At 37.9% G+C, this 21,418-nt stretch overlaps 1 protein-coding gene across 24 annotated transcripts in view; it reads right to left on the reverse strand.

Annotated features, from left to right (window-relative positions):
* The window catches only part of madd (MAP-kinase activating death domain), a 53,703-nt gene that overhangs the window by 29,502 nt on the left and 2,783 nt on the right, over positions 1-21,418 (reverse strand). For 13 of the 24 annotated variants that reach the window (XM_041989824.1, XM_041989758.1, XM_041989798.1 and 10 more), the window contains exons 2-16: positions 17,397-17,594; positions 16,166-16,807; positions 12,509-12,812; positions 11,585-11,716; positions 11,373-11,486; positions 10,833-10,913; positions 8,810-8,866; positions 7,822-7,994; positions 7,503-7,738; positions 7,259-7,415; positions 7,054-7,157; positions 6,759-6,964; positions 6,338-6,591; positions 5,991-6,130; positions 5,530-5,631 (exon numbers count right to left, since the gene is read on the reverse strand). In XM_041989824.1, the coding sequence (XP_041845758.1) occupies positions 5,530-5,631; positions 5,991-6,130; positions 6,338-6,591; positions 6,759-6,964; positions 7,054-7,157; positions 7,259-7,415; positions 7,503-7,738; positions 7,822-7,994; positions 8,810-8,866; positions 10,833-10,913; positions 11,373-11,486; positions 11,585-11,716; positions 12,509-12,812; positions 16,166-16,807; positions 17,397-17,455 (2,761 nt within the window). In that variant the 5' untranslated portion in view covers positions 17,456-17,594. The remainder of the gene's footprint in view (positions 1-5,529; positions 5,632-5,990; positions 6,131-6,337; positions 6,592-6,758; positions 6,965-7,053; positions 7,158-7,258; positions 7,416-7,502; positions 7,739-7,821; positions 7,995-8,809; positions 8,867-10,832; positions 10,914-11,372; positions 11,487-11,584; positions 11,717-12,508; positions 12,813-16,165; positions 16,808-17,396; positions 17,595-21,418) is intronic. The other 11 variants (XM_041989885.1, XM_041989886.1, XM_041989899.1 and 8 more) reach the window with 3 other exon arrangements.

A 21,418-nucleotide genomic window follows, 5' to 3' on the forward strand; every position in this document is an offset into this window, starting at 1 on the left:
TGTTGGAGAAGGGTTGCATCTAAAAGTTGCAGGATGGTAGATCTCGAGGACCGAACTTGGGCACCCCTGGTCTACTGGGTGTCCGCTGTGCTACTTGGTCGTCTGTTTTATGTTGAACTATTCGAGTGTGTGCAGCAGGACAATTCCTGGCTGTTCGTGTGTTCCCCGTGGGGGAACGGTAGAATAGTCAGTTTAGTTTAGACGTACCTTTTTGTAATACACTCAGTTCGTTTCAGGCCTTGTTACACTCCAGTTTCTTTTCTGCCATTGTGTTTAATTTTATTTTGGTGTTGGGCTAGTTTAGGGTTTTGTTTGTGACAATGGTCACGCTAGTTTATGGAACTGCTGTTTTTTTTTGTTTGGTTTAATTTCCCTCACCGAGTTTAGTTATGTCGTTGTTTGCACTCCGTGGGTCCTGGGATATGTTTTGTATATTTGTTTCAGCACTTCTGCTAACCCCAACACCTGGTTGTATCTTTTTGTTACAGGTTTTCTTCTCTGGTCCACACCTGTGCAAATAAAATGTGCTTGAATCAACGCTATTAACGAGATGGCCAAGGAGCTGCGGGAAGTAAAGACTGTCTGGACAGACTGTGACGACACTAAAAAAGCATTGTGAAAAAAATAAATAAAATGAAATAAAATATAAAACAGCTTCTCCCTCTTGCATGTTTCATAAGAGTTGCAGACACTCCAGCCTCTAGTCTGCATCTCACTCTGATGTGTCTAATGAATGACTGAAGCTACTTTTCACATGTTCTTTTACTGACTGGAACATGTTAGGATGACTTCTTGAGGAAGATGTTTGCGAGACACCATAACGTAGTGTGGTTCTGTTACTTTCATTAGCTGCCTGAAACTCTCGTTTTCAACAACAAAATACGGGCACAAATCTTTGCAAATGAAGAGTGGACCCAGTCCGATGAGCAACAAGTTGAGTCACATATGATCTGGATGTTTAGAGAATGAAAATACTTAACGACAACAGATTTGATTTCCAATTTGCAAATTTCCTCTGAAATTTATTTTTTTTCCCATTTCATTTTGTTCTCACTTATTGCAACTTTAGTGCCGTCAATTGCGCCAATTACATTGCGGAAAACAGACATTGTTGCAAATTGCATTGTTTCGCTTGTTTTCCCTTAGTATAGGAAAGTTAATATAACGACAAATCAATCATGTTGTCTAACACGTCCCGCATAATATGGATGAAGGTTGGCTGTGAAAGCCTCGACCTGTCAGCCGGTTCCCTCTGGAAGGAGCCTGTTGCCAGAAAACCCAGTGTTGTCAGCACTTGTAGAGGGACTGGCACGGAATGGGTTCTGCCTCTCTAACGCCGGACCCAAAGCATCACAGAGGTCTGAAAGCACAGCACACAGCAGTGGGAACCGGCTCATGAGCCATGCAGTAAATCTTGCTGATCTCCGAAAAATCCTCTCACTCCGGAGTCTCGCGCCATATTGTCCAGCAGTGCCAGATAAGCCATTGTGCGTCTTTACGCAATGGGGTACATAATGTTTTATATATAACCCTCAATTTTCTGAATAGCTAAAAGTGGGGAAATTTTAGCCTAACTGACTAGCACGTTTCCACGGTAACCATGTTATTTTAATAGTAAGTATTATTAATTTGTCAGACACAAGTTATTGCCTTATTTAGAGTGAATGTATTTTAACATTTGAATTTGTTTCACAATGACATATTTTGGTGGTTGAGGTTCTTAATATCTCCCCTTTCTCTTGTAAATCCTGATTTATTTTTTTATTTTAACTTTTGTGAGCATGCACTCTTAGGAGTTTTGATATCAAATGTGCCTCTTTATTCATTTTTGCAAATAGTTTTAATACATAATGTGGTGTAAAAGGTAATATTTGATTGTGCACAAATATCTCACATTTCACATCATTTCTTTAAATTTATTCTGTGCCGTTGGTGTTGCAGTTTCTCATTTCTCTAGATTGTGCATACGCCAGGGTCTGAGTTGCCGTGGATGTAGGGACATTCTCTCGCCAAGTTTTTTTTTTATTAAATCTCAAAAGTTGACTATAATTGATGTATGCAGGTTTTTGTACCTAAGAGCTTTAAAAATGAGGCCCCTGGGCCCGATCATCTCTCAGGATCTGAAGTGGGAGCAAAACATCAGCTCTATCCCAGCAGCAAAAGGACAAGACCAGACTACAGCACACTTTAAGGACTGAAGAGCACATCATTGGACCTGTACTATTCCAGGAAAGAGGGCAGAGAACATCATAAAAGACTCCTCTCATCCTGCACACAGTCTTTTTGAACTGCCCTCATCCTGCAGGCGGCTCAGAACTCTGCAGACCAGGACTCCAGAATGGGCACCAGAACAGCTTCTTCTCTACTATAGTTGTCTAAACTCCCTTGCATGTGTTCATACTTGGTGAATAAAGTTATTTTTGATTCTTATTCTGATTCGGACTTATTTCAATATTTTATAATTTCTTTTACTGATCCTGTTGCAAATGCACAACTTGCATTCACACTATTAAATAACTAAAAACGGTAGCAATTCACTGAACAGCTGAGCTTCAATAACATATCAGAACAAAAGAAAGTGAAAAAAAAGTTGCCTTTAAAACTTTAAAATCCATAGTGGAAAAACAGAGTAGCACATTTCAACATTCAAGGAGAACAAAAGTACTCACATTTGAGTTATTTATTCGTCTCACTATAGATAAAAAATTATTATATGTGGTTTGAGCCAAATAAACCTCTTAAATATGAGTACTTTTATTCTCCTTCATTGGGATGTTGAGATGTGCTACCCTTTGTTGTGATATTTCTTCTTTAATGTGTGTTTATAATTTCCCTGAGGGCTCTCTGAAGGGATTAATAAAGTATTTCTATTCTATAACATCTGTTTACATGTCTGTTGATTTTATTTGTGCTGTGTTTAAAGGATTAAATAAGTTTTCTTTGTATCCTCCCCTAAAATTACACGAGGATTCAGCCTACATTGAGTGTTTTGCCATTTTGGAAAACAGATTCTACTTAAATAACAGAAACAAGCATCCAAAACATCTTGATAAATGTCTGGAATTGTGAAATTCCAGTTTCCCAAACTCCACCTGGAATGGACGTCTGGAACCAAAATAATAGTAATGCTGGAAATGACAACCAGTACTTTGGCCAACAACACCCTGCCTTCTAAGAAGAATAAAGATTTTTCACTGCTTTGGTTTAGAAATTGCAAATATAGTCACTGCCTATTGTGCTCAAAATGATTACAGCATGATTCAGCCCAACCCCCTTCTGTATTCTGTGGGAGTGTGTAGGACAAGAAAACAATGACAGACAATGGATGTTGGTAAATTAGTTTAGTCTCTTCTATTATTGTTCTGCATGTAACATCCTGTTCTGTGTCCTGTGATTCCCTAGTTTCCTCATGGTCAACTGCGGTATAATATATTGCTCCACTTTTTCCTGCAGCTTCCCTTAGATCTGCATCTGCTCTTCTATGTGATGAGGCTAGTTTTAGAAATAAAATTAAACATTCTTATGGAGTCACGGTTACTATGAATGAAATTGTTGTAAGAACATACATTCAATGTTCCACTGGACTTTTGATGAATCACACAGTGACAGAAATGGAAAGAGACACAGGGGATGCTGGGAGATGTAATTGACTGGCTTGGAGAAGCATGCAGCTCACTCGATAAAAAGGGCAGAACCCACCTTCTCCGCTCCCCGGGCCGGCCTCTGTAATTATCTCCATTAGAGAATTTAGCCCAAATACTGCACACAAAACCCAGAATTAGTGCCGCAAAGAAGTGGACAGAGAGGGGGACACCGGCCCAGACACAACCAGTCTGAACATCAACCCCATAACAGACATGCACACTCAACAAGGTGCCAAAACCGAGAAAAAATAAAGAAATAACAGAAAAAATGATGATGATACAGAGCCTGGAAGTGTTCAATAAGATGAATAATGACCAGGTTTTTAACAACATATTTAACATTTTCAGCCCTAAAATAAGAGCAGAGTAAAACTTATACTTCAGTGTGTTTACTATACACACTAATGTGTGTGCACCAGCACCCTGAACAATGAAAATTATGCTAAATATTTAAAATGATGATTATGGATGTAATTTTATTGTAGAGGTTGAGCATGATGCAAATTTATCAAAACGCAAGTAACTTCTTTTGAGCACAAAACAAAAAGATACAACGCAGTGACACAATTAGATTATCTATCTTGTTAAAACTGCAGATGATCTTTAAAAAGGACTGACACACGTAGCAACAAGAACCACCAAACAAGCAAACAAGGCAAAAACACGTGGGGGTTGAGAAGCAAGTGGGAGATTAATTTCATTCACTGAGTTTAGATTTTTCTGTGAGCATCAAAAATCTTAATGTTACCACAAAAAAACTAAGTATGCAAATGCATATTAAACAAACAAAACAAACATGTTTTTGTTACAGTGTAGATGTACAGATGCCACACTGATAACGGTGTGTTGTCACAGAAGAAATCTCAACTCTAAATGTGTGCAAAGAACTCCCATCAGTCACACAAAGAGGAATGAAAAAGGAACAGGAGGGAAGGCATTAATGTACATCGCTAGTAATATCTTAGTCCTATGTTGAGAAACAGGATATGAAAGGTAGGTAGAGGTCAATTTAAAAGGTTAAAGGAATGCCTAGTGGCAGGGGCTGAAACAAACTATCACACCAGACGTAACATACCCGGGCTGTCAGGGGAATCTGAACAACAAAGACAAAACACATCATAATCAAAGGAACAGAACATTTTCTATGGCAGCTATTCCACTTGGAGTGGAGCTATTGAGTTAATTCTTCATGCTTTCCCCATCTTTTTTCTCTCTCAGCTTAAGTGGAAATCCAGCTTGAACAGAAAAAGACTTACACCATCTCCCAAGACAGAACAAATAATGTAAAGCCTGTTTTTGAGTGGATTTTCCTGTTAAGATTTTTAAGAGAAAAATGCTGATATTCTCAATATTCTCCATTAAATAGTGCCATACATGTTTGGCCATCCAGAGGGAGACAAGTCAAGCTGTAAAATAAAAACAGTTCTACAAACCTGCTTGCTCCATTTCCTCCTCAACATCAAAATTAAAATATTCTTTAAACCCAAAAAATGATTAGAAATAAAATTAAAATTGGGCAGAGAGGGAGAAACAAATTAAACAAAAGAAATCTGTTTTTTTTATATTTAATCTACATAAAATATGGTTTGCTTTATGTAGATTTAGTCTGCGAAGAGTTGCAACTTACTTAAATTTTAAAATACTTTTTTTAAATATGACAGACTTTAAACATGAAGCCAGTGATAAAATAAAAATAATGTTGATAATAACACAAAGATTTTAACAGATTTTCCCTTAAATGGTGTCAACTCCCTCTTTTTTGTGTCTTTACATACAAAACCAAAACTAACCACACTGAGCAGACAGCAAGATGACAAAAACACAGATCTGTTGAAGAGCCTGAACAGATGTAAAATAAAATCATCATATTAATGTATTTTCCTACCTTTCAGACTGGGGAAAGGTGTAGATTTCTCTCTTGCTGCCTTGTTGGGAAGCGCAAGATTAGACAGACTGAAACTGGTGCCGTGGTTCTTGTAAAGATTGCCTGTGGTGAGAGTAATCAGCAAACATGGAATATGATTTAAACTGAAACAAACACAGGCAGGTATAATAATCAGTGTTCATAATTCACACACATTTTGTAGAAACATGTTCAATGTAATCAATGCAGTGGTGTTTTGGTGACAAGACAGTTAATCATAACCACTTATCCATGCAATGTATGACTAAAACACAGATTTCTGAGTATTGAAATGGAAAAGAAAAGCTTCCCAAACTGCATCTCACAAGTAGCACTGGTAGCAGTGCTCCAATTGACCATTTATTAACATAAACCTAGTTAACAACTTCATAACTATATGGGTTTGACTGAAAATAACCAAAATAAAATCTAATTTTCCTTACTAGCAAAGGACATAAGTCCCCCAAATCCATCATTGCTGCTGTTAGAAATAGTGGAGTTTGGCGAGCTGTTGTGTGAATCTCCTTCTCCGTCAGACTCTCCCGGAAGCCTCAGACTACTGGGACGTAAAGGTCGCTGTGTTCTAAATAGAAAAAATGGCCAAGAAATTAACATGCATCACAAACTCACAAGAAAAAATTCACAGGATATGGGAGACTCACAAGCATTCACACCATTTAACATCACACCACCAAAGATTCAAGACCACCATGACGAGAACATTGCATGGCCGATCAGAAAGCCCATTTGAATGATGTTATCATTCAAGTGATGAACAAGTTTAACACACTTGTTGCCATTGAGGTTCTGGTTGAATCGAGGGGTGTATGATTCCACTTGTTCTTCTGCATCAGGGTCATCCTCAGAGGGGAAGCCATACTGAGGCTCAAAGTATGGGTTGTCATACTCTTGCTTTTTGTTGGCTGCATCCACCAGACCAGCATCAGCTGAAGGTCTGAGAAACGGCTGGCTGCCCAATCCCGGGACAGGGTTCTGTAAAGCGACACTTGCTGATGCTTCCATTTCAAGTACTTCAGCCTGCTCCTAAAAGATAATAACAGAAGTGACAAGAAGCTGTGTAAATACTTCAAAAGTGTAAATTAATATTACTTTAAGTGTGCTGCTAATATCCCATGTAAGAATAAAAAAGTCCTAAAATTAAATGTTGTGAGGAAAAAACAGAAGTTTTACAGTAATTAAAAATGACACACATTGTTGACTCCCTGGATAATTGTGCTGGGACTTGAACTTGCAGTTGTGCTGGAGCTTGAGCGAAGAGTTTGTCCGTCAGAGGTTTCTGCAGCTCCGTCCCCACCAGGTGGACCCTCCAAGCTATGACCTTCCTGCAGTTCCTGAAAGTCTTGAAACTCAACCTCACTAGCATCTCCCAGTGCAGCATGGCAAGGCGGATCCAAACCTAAGACATCAAATTGGGGTTTAACATCAAAAAAAGTGTAAACATATGAATATAATAAATGTGTATCTTTTAACAAAACAACAACTTACTTGGCGTGTCGCCCTGGATGTCGCCCTGAATCATCTCACTCACCAGGTCTCCGAGAGAAGAATAAGATGAGCTGGAGTCATCGTATCCTTCGCTGTCACTACCACTGATGGAAATGAGATTAGTCATAATTAAGTAAATACAAATGTTTATTTAAATAAGGCTAAACAAATTTAGCAGAAATATTTGAGAAGGACTTTATCTTACCTATCTGTCGGATCTGACTCGTTGCCTTCATCTTCCAAGGGGCTGGCCAAAGCCTCAACCAGCTGAGAGCTCCCATCATAAACTCTGTAGACTACTGGCTGTAGTTGGTGTGCATACCACTTGGGTTTATCCCCAATTAAAGATGGATCAAACACATCTAAAACATATATGTGACCAAGGTAATTGAATGCAATCATGGGAAATCACTTTAACCTTAATACAGATCATCAAAATGGAGTCTTACTGTTATGTATCCTCTGAAAGGCGAGGTTAGTGGGATTGAGAGCCCACTCTCCATAGAACTCCACTGCCTGTGTGTGAGAAAGTTTATCTGCAAACCCAGAGCGACGTGGTCGAGAGGCAAGAAAAGAGGATGACTGAAAAGCGACCACCGGTCGGGGAAATAGGCGCAAGGTGCGAGTGTGCATCTGGAAGCCCTGGAGAACATTTGGAGAGTTGAAGAACCGCACCATGGCAACCCTGCAAAACAAAAACAGTTTCAGTTTCATTAATCTTTAGCTTAAAAATCCGACATTGGGTGGAAATAAATATTCAACACTTGCCTGGTGGCTACATCTACGGAATCAACGTCATTGCCATAAATGAGAGGGTTGAACTCAGTCGAGGATGGTGAGGCTTTATCGCGTCCAGGTGGGAGTAGGGGCATCTCTTGGCCTTCCTGGAACTTCTCCAGGTTCAAAATGGGCTGGGTGTTCAAACTCATACTGGCCAAGGCCTAAAAGGCAACCAGGACACAAATAAAAACAAAGCAGTGGATCTAAAAGGCAATAAACCACAGCGCTGTCATGGCCCACTCCCACAACTGGCATCAACATTTTATGAATCACTTTTATTTTTTAATGGGACAGTGTGTTTAAGTTTACTCTCTGAACAGGTCAGTAATTCAGCCAAAGAAGACCCACAGCAAAAAGAGAACGACTAGGGTAACTTGGTATGGGTAACTTGATTGGTATAAGCTAACTTTCTAAAAATTGATCCAAAATTGATCCAAAACTGTGCTGAGATGTTCTTATAAAGCAAGAAGTCCCAACTATTGTTTTTTTCACTTTTCACAATTTTACGTTTCTATTATGTAAAAAAAAAGTGAAGAGTCAGTTTTGGACATGTTGATGCCTTCAGTGGGTGTGTCATTTTGGAGAGGAGGAACACAAGGGAAGTAAGTCACTATGCATGATTAAAGGGAACTGCTGCAGTCTCAGGAGTCAATGTTTAGCTTAGCAAAATGAAACAGTAAGTTGCTGGGTTTGGATGAATGTTAACTTTGTCAAAGAAAGAAGCTCCATTTGGTCTCATTTTGGTTACAAGTACACTCACTGATGCCAAGATAGATGCACGCACATTCAGTCATGCTTAAGCCAGAGCTAAGCAGTGTATCAGAAAACTGGTCCGCAACATTCGGTGGTATTGTTATGCATTTTTGGTTTAAGCCTGGACAAAAGGGGACAAGTTGTAGTGACAGGCAAAGTAATGTGTGAGAGAGGATATCCGTGCAGGGGCATTACACATTCCACAGGAGGAGAAATGAGTAACCTTATTTTCAGAGGAGAAGATCTGCTTTTGGGTGATCACGGTCAACCTAACCAGACACTAGGAAGGGGATAAGAGAGATGCGAGGAGAATCACATGAAGGTCTGGGATGACAACTTCGTGACTGACACTGGAATAGCACATGGTGGAAGGGTCACAACCATGACCCTTTCCCTTTTTTTCTTTGTCTCCTTTCAGTAGCACTTCCCAATTTGTCAGTTTTTGCTGACAGCAAATAAGTAGATTCTGGTGCCAACCAGATGTGACTGAACTGGATCAGATAATGAAGAGACATGATTTTTTTGCTTTGTTTGGACCTTGAAACATTTATCATTTCCATTTTAATTGTTTTTTTTACTGTAGTAAGGAGAAAAGAAAACACAATCTGTGTTTGTTCTGAAATGATGAAATACAGCCAGGAGAGCAGGAGGATTTGTCAGACTGAGTGAGAGTGAGGTTAATGAGACTGAGAGAGAAAAAGACAGATGAAGACAGGGGAGAAATTTATATGCTTAGCATGACAGATGGTGTGTAACACATACGAAGTAATAACGACCAAAAACCAGACTTCACCTACAGAATCCGGCCTTTAGAGACATATGATGGTCATCCATGGTGACCAGCTGGGTAACACCAGTGGTCATAATGGAGTAGTGATGACAGAAACAGTACAAAACAGCAGATCTTTTCAGAAACGCAGATAAAAATACTTGCACCCTTACCTAAATAAGCCTTTAGTAATTCCTAACTATTTAAATAAATGCATGCATTGAAAAATAAATAAGCTAAACATTAGCATAAGTAATTAAATGAGTTACCTGTAGGACCAGTTCATTTTACTGATATTGGGGTGAAGTGCAAGTATTTTTAAACTCACAGAAGCACCATTTAGATGTGGCATCACAGTCTTCACAAAAATCCGTTAAACCATCTTCTGTGACATTTTCCACCCACAGATTAACACTGTGAGCTTGTTTCCAAATATACACCAGCAAAACTGAGGCTTTGCACACTCCTACAAACCAGCCTCTTCATCACACACGCTCACACAAGGAAAGAGCTGCTACCCAAACATTGCTAACAAACTGGCTCTGATTCAAGGCAATAATTACAAATGTTTTTTTAAAATAGTTGAATGCAATATAAGGCAGAAGGAAAGCTCCAATTTGGTTCAATTCTATGAGACATAAGTATCTCTTAATAGATGAAACAGCTTTTTGGTATTGACTAAATAGCTTGTGAAACTTGTAGCTTGCCTACATGGAAAATTAATAACATATTCTTAATAATCATCTGCAAAACAACTTAATCATTTTAATTAAAAGTGACAATAAGGTGCAGTAGTCCCTGCGTAATTTAAGCAGGTGGTAATTAAGTGGATGTTAGCTAATAATATTTTGGTCTTTTTTTGATTAGTAAAATCATGAATATAAACACTTAGTATCTGTCAGTAAATACATTGAGTAACCTATATTAGTAGCTTTAATACTTATAAAAATAAAAAGGAAATTTGTGTATATTACTGGTGTAGTGTGCAGAGTAAGAATTAAAATAAAATTAAAAAGTGAGGTGTTTCCATGAGTCAGAACCAGATTCCAATGTTATGCAAGATAACTGGGTTAGAGGGGCAAAGTAGTTGCTACCACTAACACTAAAGACTCTGTTTGGGTCTTAGCATTTGATATTACCTCCAAGAGCTAGAGCATGCACAGAAAACAGAAAAAATAAGAATAAGTTGTTAGTGCACTACAAAATGCATTTCAAATGTTCTCACACTTATCTAAATACATACAACTCTGCTGAAGAAGGAGCCACCTACTCCCCAAACAGCTGAAAGAGATATTTTTTTACATTTATACAAATCTGTGAACAACCAGCAGTGAGTTCTGGGTTAGAGAAATTTCTTTGTAAAATACTCATGTCTACCAGGAAATCCCGTCTGGTTGGAGCTGAATATTGACTATCATGATCCAACAGAATAAAAGAAAAAAAACTTTACGAGAATAAGACAAATGACACACATTACCTGTTTTAGATGCTTCTTAAGCTCGCCTGCTTCAGGCTCTGGAAGAGGTGGAAGAGTCTCTGCATTGGTAGGGGCTATAACCTGCATGCAAAAACAGGGGTTTTAATTTATTTTGAACATATAATAGAGATACTTCCTAGTGGCAGGTGAATCAGAATTGAAGGCAAACAACCTGAAGAAAGCTAAGAAAAAAAAAAACCCTGCCTCTATTTTCCATGTTTCTTCTCATCATGGAGCACAGTTTTTTGCTTGTAATTGGAAAAAATCAGCTAATGACAGCACCGCAGTGTGAGAGGTATAAAAACACACTGACTAGTTAAAATTCCTGTCTCTCCGTTACTGTCTCCAGCTGACTCAAACACCTCTGCAGCCCCACCTGCCTCTCATTTGTTGAACTTTGGAAAATAAGCAGAGTCTGAATGCTGGGATTGCAAAGAGTAAAAGAAAAAAGTATCTTAATTCTGCCTTTAACTTGTCCATTGTGAATAAAGAAAAAAGGAAATCAGAGAGAGGTGTATAACATCATGTTTGTGTACACACCTTACTGCTGTCAAGGTCAACAAGCCAAACATCATCTGGCATTTTGAAATCCGATTTGTATAGAAAGAAGCTGGCTGGTACACCGATTATGTATGGAGTGGGAGCAAGAAGGAGCTGTGAGGAGAAAACATACAATTTAGTCTCAATTTAAATGTTACAATAATAGAAACAAAACAAAAGATAATGATGATCTGTCAAAATCCTAATATTACCTGTTCGGCAGAAGCCATGCAAGTCGGCAGTAAGGGGATGACAGGGAACATGTACTCCAGGGGGTAGATCATGGCCACAAAGGCCATGACGCTCATAGACAAAGCGTTGTAATCTCGGGATTGAAGAATTACCTTGGACAAGGTTGATAGATTTATTAAGAAAATTTTGTAAGCTTTTCTTTTGTTATTGCAAATCTGCAAAGTTCACTGCCGTCTTCATACATTCATATTAATACAGATACACAACAAATTCATCCAGCCATTCTCTCACTCCAATAGTCATACCGACCTCTTTACATTTCCTTTTTGTCCATAATTCATGAACAAGAGTTTCACCCTGGATATTTAACAGTAATAAAACTAAACTTCTATGAAAAATGAATCTGTCTGCACAGAGTGCTTGAAACAGACGTCACATTCTGAAAGCTTTCAGACAGCATTTAGTTCAGCTTGACTGAATCTTATGACATACTGAATTCATCTTTTTCAAAACCCAAAATGGATGACCATCTTTTCAGAAAGGTGCAGTTTTCAATCTGCACCTAAAGTGCACATTTAAGGAAATGAAAACCATTTTTAGCTGGTGTAAAATTTAGATTTTAGACTTTAAAATGTCCATTTTTCATATAAACATAAACTCAAAAAGAAACTCAAAGTAAAGAAAGTGCACAGGGTTAGGGTTAACACTGTGACCCACCTGTGTTAACAATAGTGACAATAGGTATGACTTGTACCTAAAGCTATTCCTGTCAGCCAAAGAACTAATGCCACTGCACAGCAACAGTAACATTACACATGCATCAGCAAAACAAGGATTCTGGTATTTGTTATTGATAAAAATAACAAAAAAATAATAAACAGACAGGCACAAGGTATGACTGAGAACAGCTGACACCCTGTCCTATCTCCTCTGACCGTCCTTACCTTGTGCTCCAGCAGGACACAGCTGAGAACCTGCAGACAAGCGTCCACACCCAGCAACTCTAAAGGCAGGTGCAGGGGGAAGTCGACCATGGCAAAGCGCGAGTTGTCAGGCAAGGCAAAGGTGAGTGGACGTTTGAGTTCTTGGGGCAGCACCTCCACATCTACACGTCTCTGACCTCCCACTGGTACTGGTGAGCGCAGCAATCGGTACACCCAGGATTCAATCTCCCGAAGGTCGGCCAGCAGCTGGCTGCCTTTCTCCTCCACTGACAACGCGCCAGTAAACACCCGCCACATGGTGTCCCTGCAAAGTACACACACCGAGACTATGTCCGGAGTTGTATGGCTCACTTTTTCCTTGTTTGAGTTGGAGCTAAAGTTATAAGTCATTTTTATTTTAAACTTGATAATCTAATGATTTATGATATTTTAAAATATAGGAGAAAAACATTTTAGCAAGATTATTTGCTTAACTTTGATACGGCCAAATGAAGAATTTTCAAACCACAAACATGCAACTGTTTATGTTAATGCACTAGAAAAAAAAACCAAAGTATTTCAAATGCTCTTTCTCCCTGCTTGTAATAGGTGGTATGTTACATCTTCAGGTCTTTTTCTAACAAAATTCAATCCAAAAGCATAATATATTCCATATTTTTAAATCATATTACAAGTTGAAAAATATTCAGTTTCACTTATGAGTACCACCTGGCCATACCTCAAGTATGAAACTGCACAAAATTTAAAAACAATTAAAGCCTCTCAAACATAGTCTGATGCAAACCTAAAACTCAAACACTTAAACTGCATCATCATGGTGAAACTATGATGTCTCAACCCAGTGTGAGCTGTTGTAAGAAAATACTTTTATTGCAAAGTGTCATTCTTTTCTTCAAATTGTTGTAAGGAAATACACAGCAATCTGTGTAAGGCTACTTAAACTTCAAATGTGCCAACTGAACCTTTGCCCTATTTTATTGGTACAAACAGCGACTAGGGGCCTGTGTAAACACCCTCTGAAATCACTAATCTGATGAGTAAATGCTACTGTAACACATGAGAGGCTCTTAAGCTATTGCCGAAATATTGATGTGAAAACCCTCAACTAGACACACATATGGTGCCATTACCCTTCCTGAAGTGTGTACATAAGAGTGCGTGTGTGTCAAATAGAGAGGTAAATCATTAGTTCTTTAGAGCCCTCCCACCAACTGCAGCTGCTACCCAGAGGCAGCCACAGACCTCAATCTGTCAGAGCCACCATAGCAGAAAGTGCTCAAAGCCATTACGCAACGGCTTTCCTCCTTCTCTGTCATTGCTGCATCACGTTTCAACCAGACAAAAAACAAATAAAAGAAAAACGATTGATCTATGAGTGTTCTTTATGGTTTTAATAGGAAGCAGTTCTGTAATTCAAATAAATAAGAAAATTGGATTTTAAAAAATAAAGAAGCCAAGGTGTGGTATTTTGTTTTGGACATTTAATCATTTGTATTAAAGGAAACACCTGTTTGATAACTATAAACAATAATTTTAGACCAAATCATTTGTCAAGTCACAGCTAAATCAAGACTTTATAAAATTTATTCAACCAGTGTTAGTAACTCAAAACAAGTGCTGCCACAAAGAAGCAACAAGACAACTCTATACTGCAAAAGTTTATAATTAAAAAGCAAAAAAACTGACATAGCAGTGTTTTTTTTCTAAAAAAAAAAAAAAAAAAAAAAAAAAAAAAAATCTTTCCCATCCAAAAGCTTGCCATGGCTATCTGTAGGAACTGCTGGATTTCCTACTGCACCATTTTACTGCGGAATCTGAGAGCCGGCTTTAGCAGTGACTCAGATAATGCTGCCTTTACAGCTTCAATACCTCATGTAGCTGAAGAGCAGGAAGAAGAGTGCGGGACGCCAGATGTGCCAAATGTACAAAAATAGTTTAAAAAACCCATTTTTCAGTAGTGAATTGACCCTGAGTCTTAGAAAATAAAAATAAAAATATTCCCAATAAAAAAAATCTAATTTTCTTTGACATCCTGAGATATAAATATGACATTATAATACTATTTCTGGCATCATATCTTAGAAATGACTTAACATATACACTCGTACAACATGTATCATTTATTAATTGGTTAATAAAGAAAACCTGTGCCACTGAAAACTAAAGAAAAACATATTTTTTAGACTAAAATGTAAAACTATCCAAGCAGGCCTAAAATGAAGACACAAAGATGTTGCATCCAGTCTTTATGGGTTACACTGAACAGAAATAATATTTGATGTGCTGCAAATAATTCAAACAAAACTGCTTAAATGCACTGTACATATTTTGGTTTCTATTACTCATCATCAAGGTGGAGTGCGATAAAGTGTACTGTGAAAACAACACAAGGTGCAGATGGCGTGCAACACTGCATGGAGCTACAGACAAAGGCCCCTGTTTTAATTCAGTAACAAAAACAGACAGAGCGCATGTGGCCAGTTGAAGGAGGAGAGAAAGCAGCAGGCATCGCAAAGGACACCTGCAGAAACTGTGACAACCACAAAGTTTTGTCTTTTTTGGCCAACTTCTGTGGCCTTTAGTAAAAAATGTAAAAACAAAAGCCAAAATGTCTTTAAAACAGTTAGGGTTAGGTATGTCAGTAATTAGCTTGCTCACTAATTTGCATTAACAGCACTGTTCAGCAGCTGCTTTTCATTCCTTTTTTTTTTTTCCAGGCACGCATGAACAGCCGTTAAACTCATCCTAGCTGCTGTAAAATTAATAATAGCACCTACAAAACTGTTGTGCAAATGTACATTACAGTCACTAAAATAAAGTAGGGGTCAATATAAGGCTCATTTAGTCTTCAGTGTTCTCTGACGTGAATGTTTTGGGGTTTTTTTTTTTTATAAAAGGACTGATTGTCATTTAAATGTGTGATTGAGCTCAGGAATAAACTTATATGTCGATGTTTCATTTGGTTTTCACGATTTGAAATGAATGAAACTGATTGCGCTAAATCAGCAGGTGATATTGTATCATATTAATCTTTGGCTCCTGAACTGAATCAAATTTGTATCATACTGGGGCGGCGTGGCTCAGTGGGTAGAGTGGTCATCTTGTGGCCAGAGGGTTGCCGGTTTGATCCTCGGCCTGTCAAGCTCATGTCGAGGTGTCCTTGGGCAAGACACTGAACCCCAAATTGCTCCTGATGGGTCGTGGTTGAGCGCCTTGCATGGCAGCTTCCACCATCGGTGTGTGAATGAGATGTACATTGTAAAGCACTTTGGGTAAAAGCACTATATAAATACAGACCATTTACCATTTGTATCGTTTCACAATTTGTGATCGTAGAAAACACTGAATAGTTATCCACTAAACCAATATAATGTTGTATAATTAATAAACGTGCGATTTGTACCCTTAGCAAAGAGGGTGTTTACTAACTACTGATCATAAAGTTGCCATAATAATCAGCTATTCGATTTCTTTGTTATTTTGAGAATACAAACTTTATTCTGTCAGAAACTTTGCAAGCACCATCCTCCGACCAAACTATTTATGTGCTGGGACTCTGGCTAATCAAAGTTTAGTCAGACTAAAATGGAAAAATGTATGTTTTAACCTCCAACAAAAAAAGTGTATGCATTAATTAGTTAAAACCTTAAGTCTCACCTTTGGGTGGCACGTGGGAGCCCAGCTCGTTGAGTTAGCCTCTGACTGCAACAGTCGACCAGCCTCTTGAGAATATATAAGCATTCTCTAAAGGTGGAGAAGAAGGGGTAGTGGCTGAGTATGCACAGTGAGGTCAGTGTGCTGTTGCGGCTCCGGGCTGCCATCTTTGCAGCACTCCGTCTGTGCTGTGGGGACCTGCCAGAATTTAGCTCGGCCCCTGGCTGTCCACCGTCTTCTCCAGAGGCAGGTGGAGGTACTGACTCAGTGCTGTTGGGTGCAGAAACCACAGGGAGTGGGCCTCCACTGCTGCCATCAGACGCCTCACTTGTGGTCTCGGCCGCCTGTGCTGCTGTCTCAGTGTGACTGCTCTTATCTCCTCGAGGACGGTGATGCCCACGCTGAAAGGATCGGTAGAAGTTGACACAGATTCCATATCGGGTGATTCCTGAGTCCTTGTCGGTCAGTGTGAAAACAAACGAGGAGTCGTCGCGTAAGCTAACTCTGCGCTGGCGTATACTCAGGCAGCCTTCTGGTTGGCAGAAGAACACCACATCTGGTGGGAGTGGGAAGTCGTGATGGTCCTCCAACGGGTAGCGGCGTAGGAGCTGAGGGGTCTGGGCCACGCTATCACTACTTGGTTGCCTTAAGAGTAAGTGAAGAATAAATTTGTTCTCTTTAACACAAGCAACATGTTTAACAGCATGCATAAAAACAATTTAACACAACTACCAAATAAGCTTACAGTTACATGGTTGATTTTGAAGCAAATATGTAGTCATATTTACTGTAAAAACTCACTGAGGAAGTAAACCAGTAACCACTTCATCCAACCATTTAATCCATTAAGCACTTAAATCCAAAGATACCCCAATGATGATGCTGCATGCTTTCTTATCAATAGCAAATGACACAAAACTATGAAAATATTCACTTTGTAAAATTATTATACACTAAGATACTATAAAAACAATAACTGACTATAATTTATTCAATATAAAACTTCAAGATAGTGGTGCATCCACCGACACGTGTAATATTAGATGCAATAGTGGGTGATTTTGTCCTATGCAGAGCTGAGCGTTACATTTTTTTGTAACATGAAGCTGCATCGGGCACTGTTACCCACAACTCCCCTTATGACTAAGCAAACTTGTATAAAAGTAAAAAAATAATAATAATAAAAAAGGGAAAGTAATGAACAAGTCAGCTTAAAGTCAGATTTAGTACCTACCTTGATCCAACCACCACCAAGTAGTCGAGAAGGCGTGGGCACATTTTCTTTTTCTCCATCTTGGATTGACCACGTCCTGTATGTCAAGGCATCCAGGATATTGGTTCCCTCTTGAATCAATGATGTTCTTCCATCCCAGCAGAAGTAAAGTTGAAACACAGGTCCTTGATCATCATGGTGGTTCAAAAGAAGACAGATCTGTAACACAGACCAGATAATGAGAAAAAAAATTAACTTCATGATTTTTTTTAAGAACCTTATTTTTCTTCAGTTTCATAGCAGGGCAAAAAATAGTTTGATAATTTATTGTTTAACTGTAATAGCCTAGAAATCATTGTGTCATTAGACAATCTGGCATAAGTAAGGTTACATGGCTGGAATAAATGAAGATAAAAGGTTATAAGTTGCTAACCAAACATAAACCCCCAGAAGCAAAAAGGGCAGCTGACCATTAATTTGAAAAAATTAAATAAAAAAAAATTCAGCTACTATGTTTGTTCTTCATAAGTGGAAACAGCTTCTGCTCTGTTTTAAAGAGAATGAAGATTTATAGAATAGGAGAAAAGTTAAGTGAGAAACAGATAAATATGTGCTATTGCTCATTACCTAGGATTTTCAAAATAACTCATCCAAAAAGTGATTTTATTTCTTAAAAGTACTAATAATAAATCAGCAAAAGTTAAAAAAAAATTTAGTTGCAAAGAATTCTGGCTTATGGCTAATAGAGAAGCTTGGAGGCTTTTTAGCTTCTAAATCTCAACACCACTGCTAAGATTGTGTTTTTGATGTCATTTCTCACAGGCCATTATTTTCTTTACTGCAGTTAATGTTTTTTTGTTTTTTTTTTACACAATGAGACTCATAAGAAAGAAAAAAGTTATAAGTATTTCTGATTTTTCAAAGGATTCATACATCACAGGCAATCAAAATCAACATCTAAACAGAATGAGCTTAGCTACACACTCATTTTTCCCACAGTCCAACAGTAATGCTTAAATTTTACCACAAGTAAGAAAAATCATAAAAGTATCCCTATAAAGACTGGAGTCAAAAATGCACAGTACATACTATTAAAACTTTTACACATCTCTACAGTAAACCTTTTGTCAGCTTGCTGTTTTACTTGAAGGATAAAGAGAGGCTCACTGATGTAGTAAGCAGCTTAGAGCTCTTGGTGGAATGAGCACCACTGACAGCTTGTACTATGACCCTTAAAGTCCTGTAACTTGCAGATAACAGCAGCAAACTCAACGAGCACCAACACAAATGGGCATTTCACTAATAAACAAAATCATATTCACCACCATGGAGCCACTCTGTTTAACTCCTTGCTGACAGTCCTCCAGCAAAGTAATCTGCTTATTATGGCAAGTAAACAAACCCTGGTGCACCACAGTCCTGACAATACCAACCTTTTTTCAAAAAGAAACTGAGTTGCTTCTATGACAGTATAATACAATTTAGCATCTTCCTTTCAATCAAACAGTGTATTCAAATTCTATGGATGTACTCCAAGGTGATGATATATAAACCACTGAAGCAAAAGAAACATAAAAGAACAAACTCATGGACTGAAGTCCTAACATGTGTTTATCTTATACCACTTCCAGAAACACCGGTATGCTCACATTCCCAATGAGATTTCATCCTATTAGCAGCAATAATGTAATTTTGATCTAAAAATAGGACTTTAAACTGCCCTTTACAGGAACAGGTCTGAGGTCAAGATCAACTGATAATTAAATAATGCTGCCATTGTGCTTTACACCTCCATCACAAAAGCACCAACTGAACAGCATAACAATTGGGCTGAGTTTGAAAAAAAACATAAAACAATGTGAACTCATATTCATTTTTATGTTGTTACTGATTCACAAAATTCGGAAACTGATAATTAAAGATTGACCTTGTTTTATTTTAAGTCTGGCAAAGTAGGAAATTGTTTTTTTTTTGCTTTCATGTACATGTATATGTTATAGGTCAAATATTAAAACAAAATTAAACTGAAATCAATACTGGAGATCTGGAAATACCCTGCAAACATAGGCATAATCTTTTTAGAGAACTTCTTACAGATACATAGTGACTTCTTATGAACATAGTCAGGCCAGTCTGAAATATCCATTTCTTCTCCCAACAGATGTCTTCCAGCATGACAGTACAAAATGGCAGCTCTACAAAAAGGCCTGTGCATTTTAGATACAAGTGCTGAGCAGTAAAAGACACTTTGAAATTGCTTTGACCAAAACTACTATTTATTATTATTTTATAATTCTAATATCCTATATTAAGAAATAAACAAATCCCCAGAGCACGTTTGCTGAAAAAGTAATTCTCCAGAGACAGGATCTACTCCTACCAGCCATTAACCCATGGTGAACAGCCTTTACTATAACATCAACAGACACCACATGAGGCCATGCCTCTGAACCTCCACCCTGAAACACAAACACTGTCATGTACAGGCAGTTGTTCGTGCACTGATAAGCTGGAGGCTCTAAAATTTATCGAGAGGGAGAAACTATAGCACTTATGAATTCTAACTGAACTGGCTAAGACAAGAACGCATGTATACAGAAAACCATGTTACAACCTGCAAATGACCAGACACGTTAATGTAAGTGTGGCAAACAAAATTGAGTCTACAGCACATTAAAAAGAAAAACAACAACTCTGACTTGCACCCAAGAGCTATATGGAACTACAGGCATGATTTTCTTTTAAATATATATGCCAAATTTTGCTAAACATGCAGATGTGTTTGCAACAAATCTTTTTTTTTTTTTCAGAAACCAGGAAATCTAGTGGTGTGTGCAGGACTTCAACTGTTACCCGGATCTTTCTTCATGACCAACTTGACAGTCTACAGTGTTAAGAAATCATCAGTACTGAAACAGTTTCAGTTACCTTGTACCAGTTACAAAGGAAAACCAATACCAGTGGAGTGAAACCGAGCTGGCTTGTAATGGAAAAAGACAAGTGTCAATCTTTGCTGGACTCATTTCATCAGCAGTATTTCTTAAAGTAATACAATTCATGTTCATTTTTCCACAAAAAATACATTTCCAGTCTTTTGGATTTCAGTAATACAGTAACAACCTCACTAATTTCTTTCTCTTGTAAGTTAAAAAAAAAAAAAAAAGGTTATTTAGGAAATTAACTTCATGCTTAGGAGACATGGGTTTGACTGGCAAAAACAGATGAGCAACACAAAGATAACAGGGCAGATAAACAGTATGTAAACCAGGACTGTGATACTACAGTCACTCATCCTGGCAAGAGCTGTCATTAAACACAGCAGCCACAGCACAGCAGTGTAACACTGCTGTGTCCAGAGGACATTAAGGGTGACTTAATCACAGAAGGCTTCAGATGCATTATGGGTGCAATTATGTCTAATAACTCTACTTGTGAGCAGAGAAGCTACTCTCGTTAGGACATAAGATCTATAAAACAAACTATTCTTGATAAGCTTAATGGTAAATTTAACTAAATTTAAAAAAAATATTCTAAATAAAGAATTCTTACCACAACATGACTGATAACAGTACCAAAATCTACATACATTAACCAAGACAATTATGTAACAGTCTCTTAAGATGCTTTTCATTTGATAAGAAGAAAAACAAGCTTGTTATAAACTTACTAACACAGTTAAATAAATAAAATAAAATAAATAAAACAGCATATGATGATGTGTGGTGTGTCAAAGCAAGATGTAGCAAGTTCAAACAGCACTTCACGGTAGGCTGAAAAATGTCTTGTTAAACAAGCTTAATGTCAGCTCTCATCACACTTTGCAAAATTATTCAAATACACCGAGAGCCTGACAGACTCTCACTAGATTCTGTTTGATGATACAAAAGTAAACTGTCACTTCACATAAGTAAAAATTATCAACTGGTATGAATGCATTTAAAAATGTTAAAACAAATATTTTTCCTGATTCAAAGAATTAACAGAATTTATACAAGATAAATCTTCCTCACAGCACAGGTTAAATTAAAAAAGGAAACAAGCCT

The sequence above is a fragment of the Melanotaenia boesemani genome, chromosome 1 (genome assembly GCF_017639745.1).
Source record: "Melanotaenia boesemani isolate fMelBoe1 chromosome 1, fMelBoe1.pri, whole genome shotgun sequence".
In the NCBI taxonomy this organism is placed as follows: Eukaryota; Metazoa; Chordata; class Actinopteri; order Atheriniformes; family Melanotaeniidae; genus Melanotaenia; species Melanotaenia boesemani.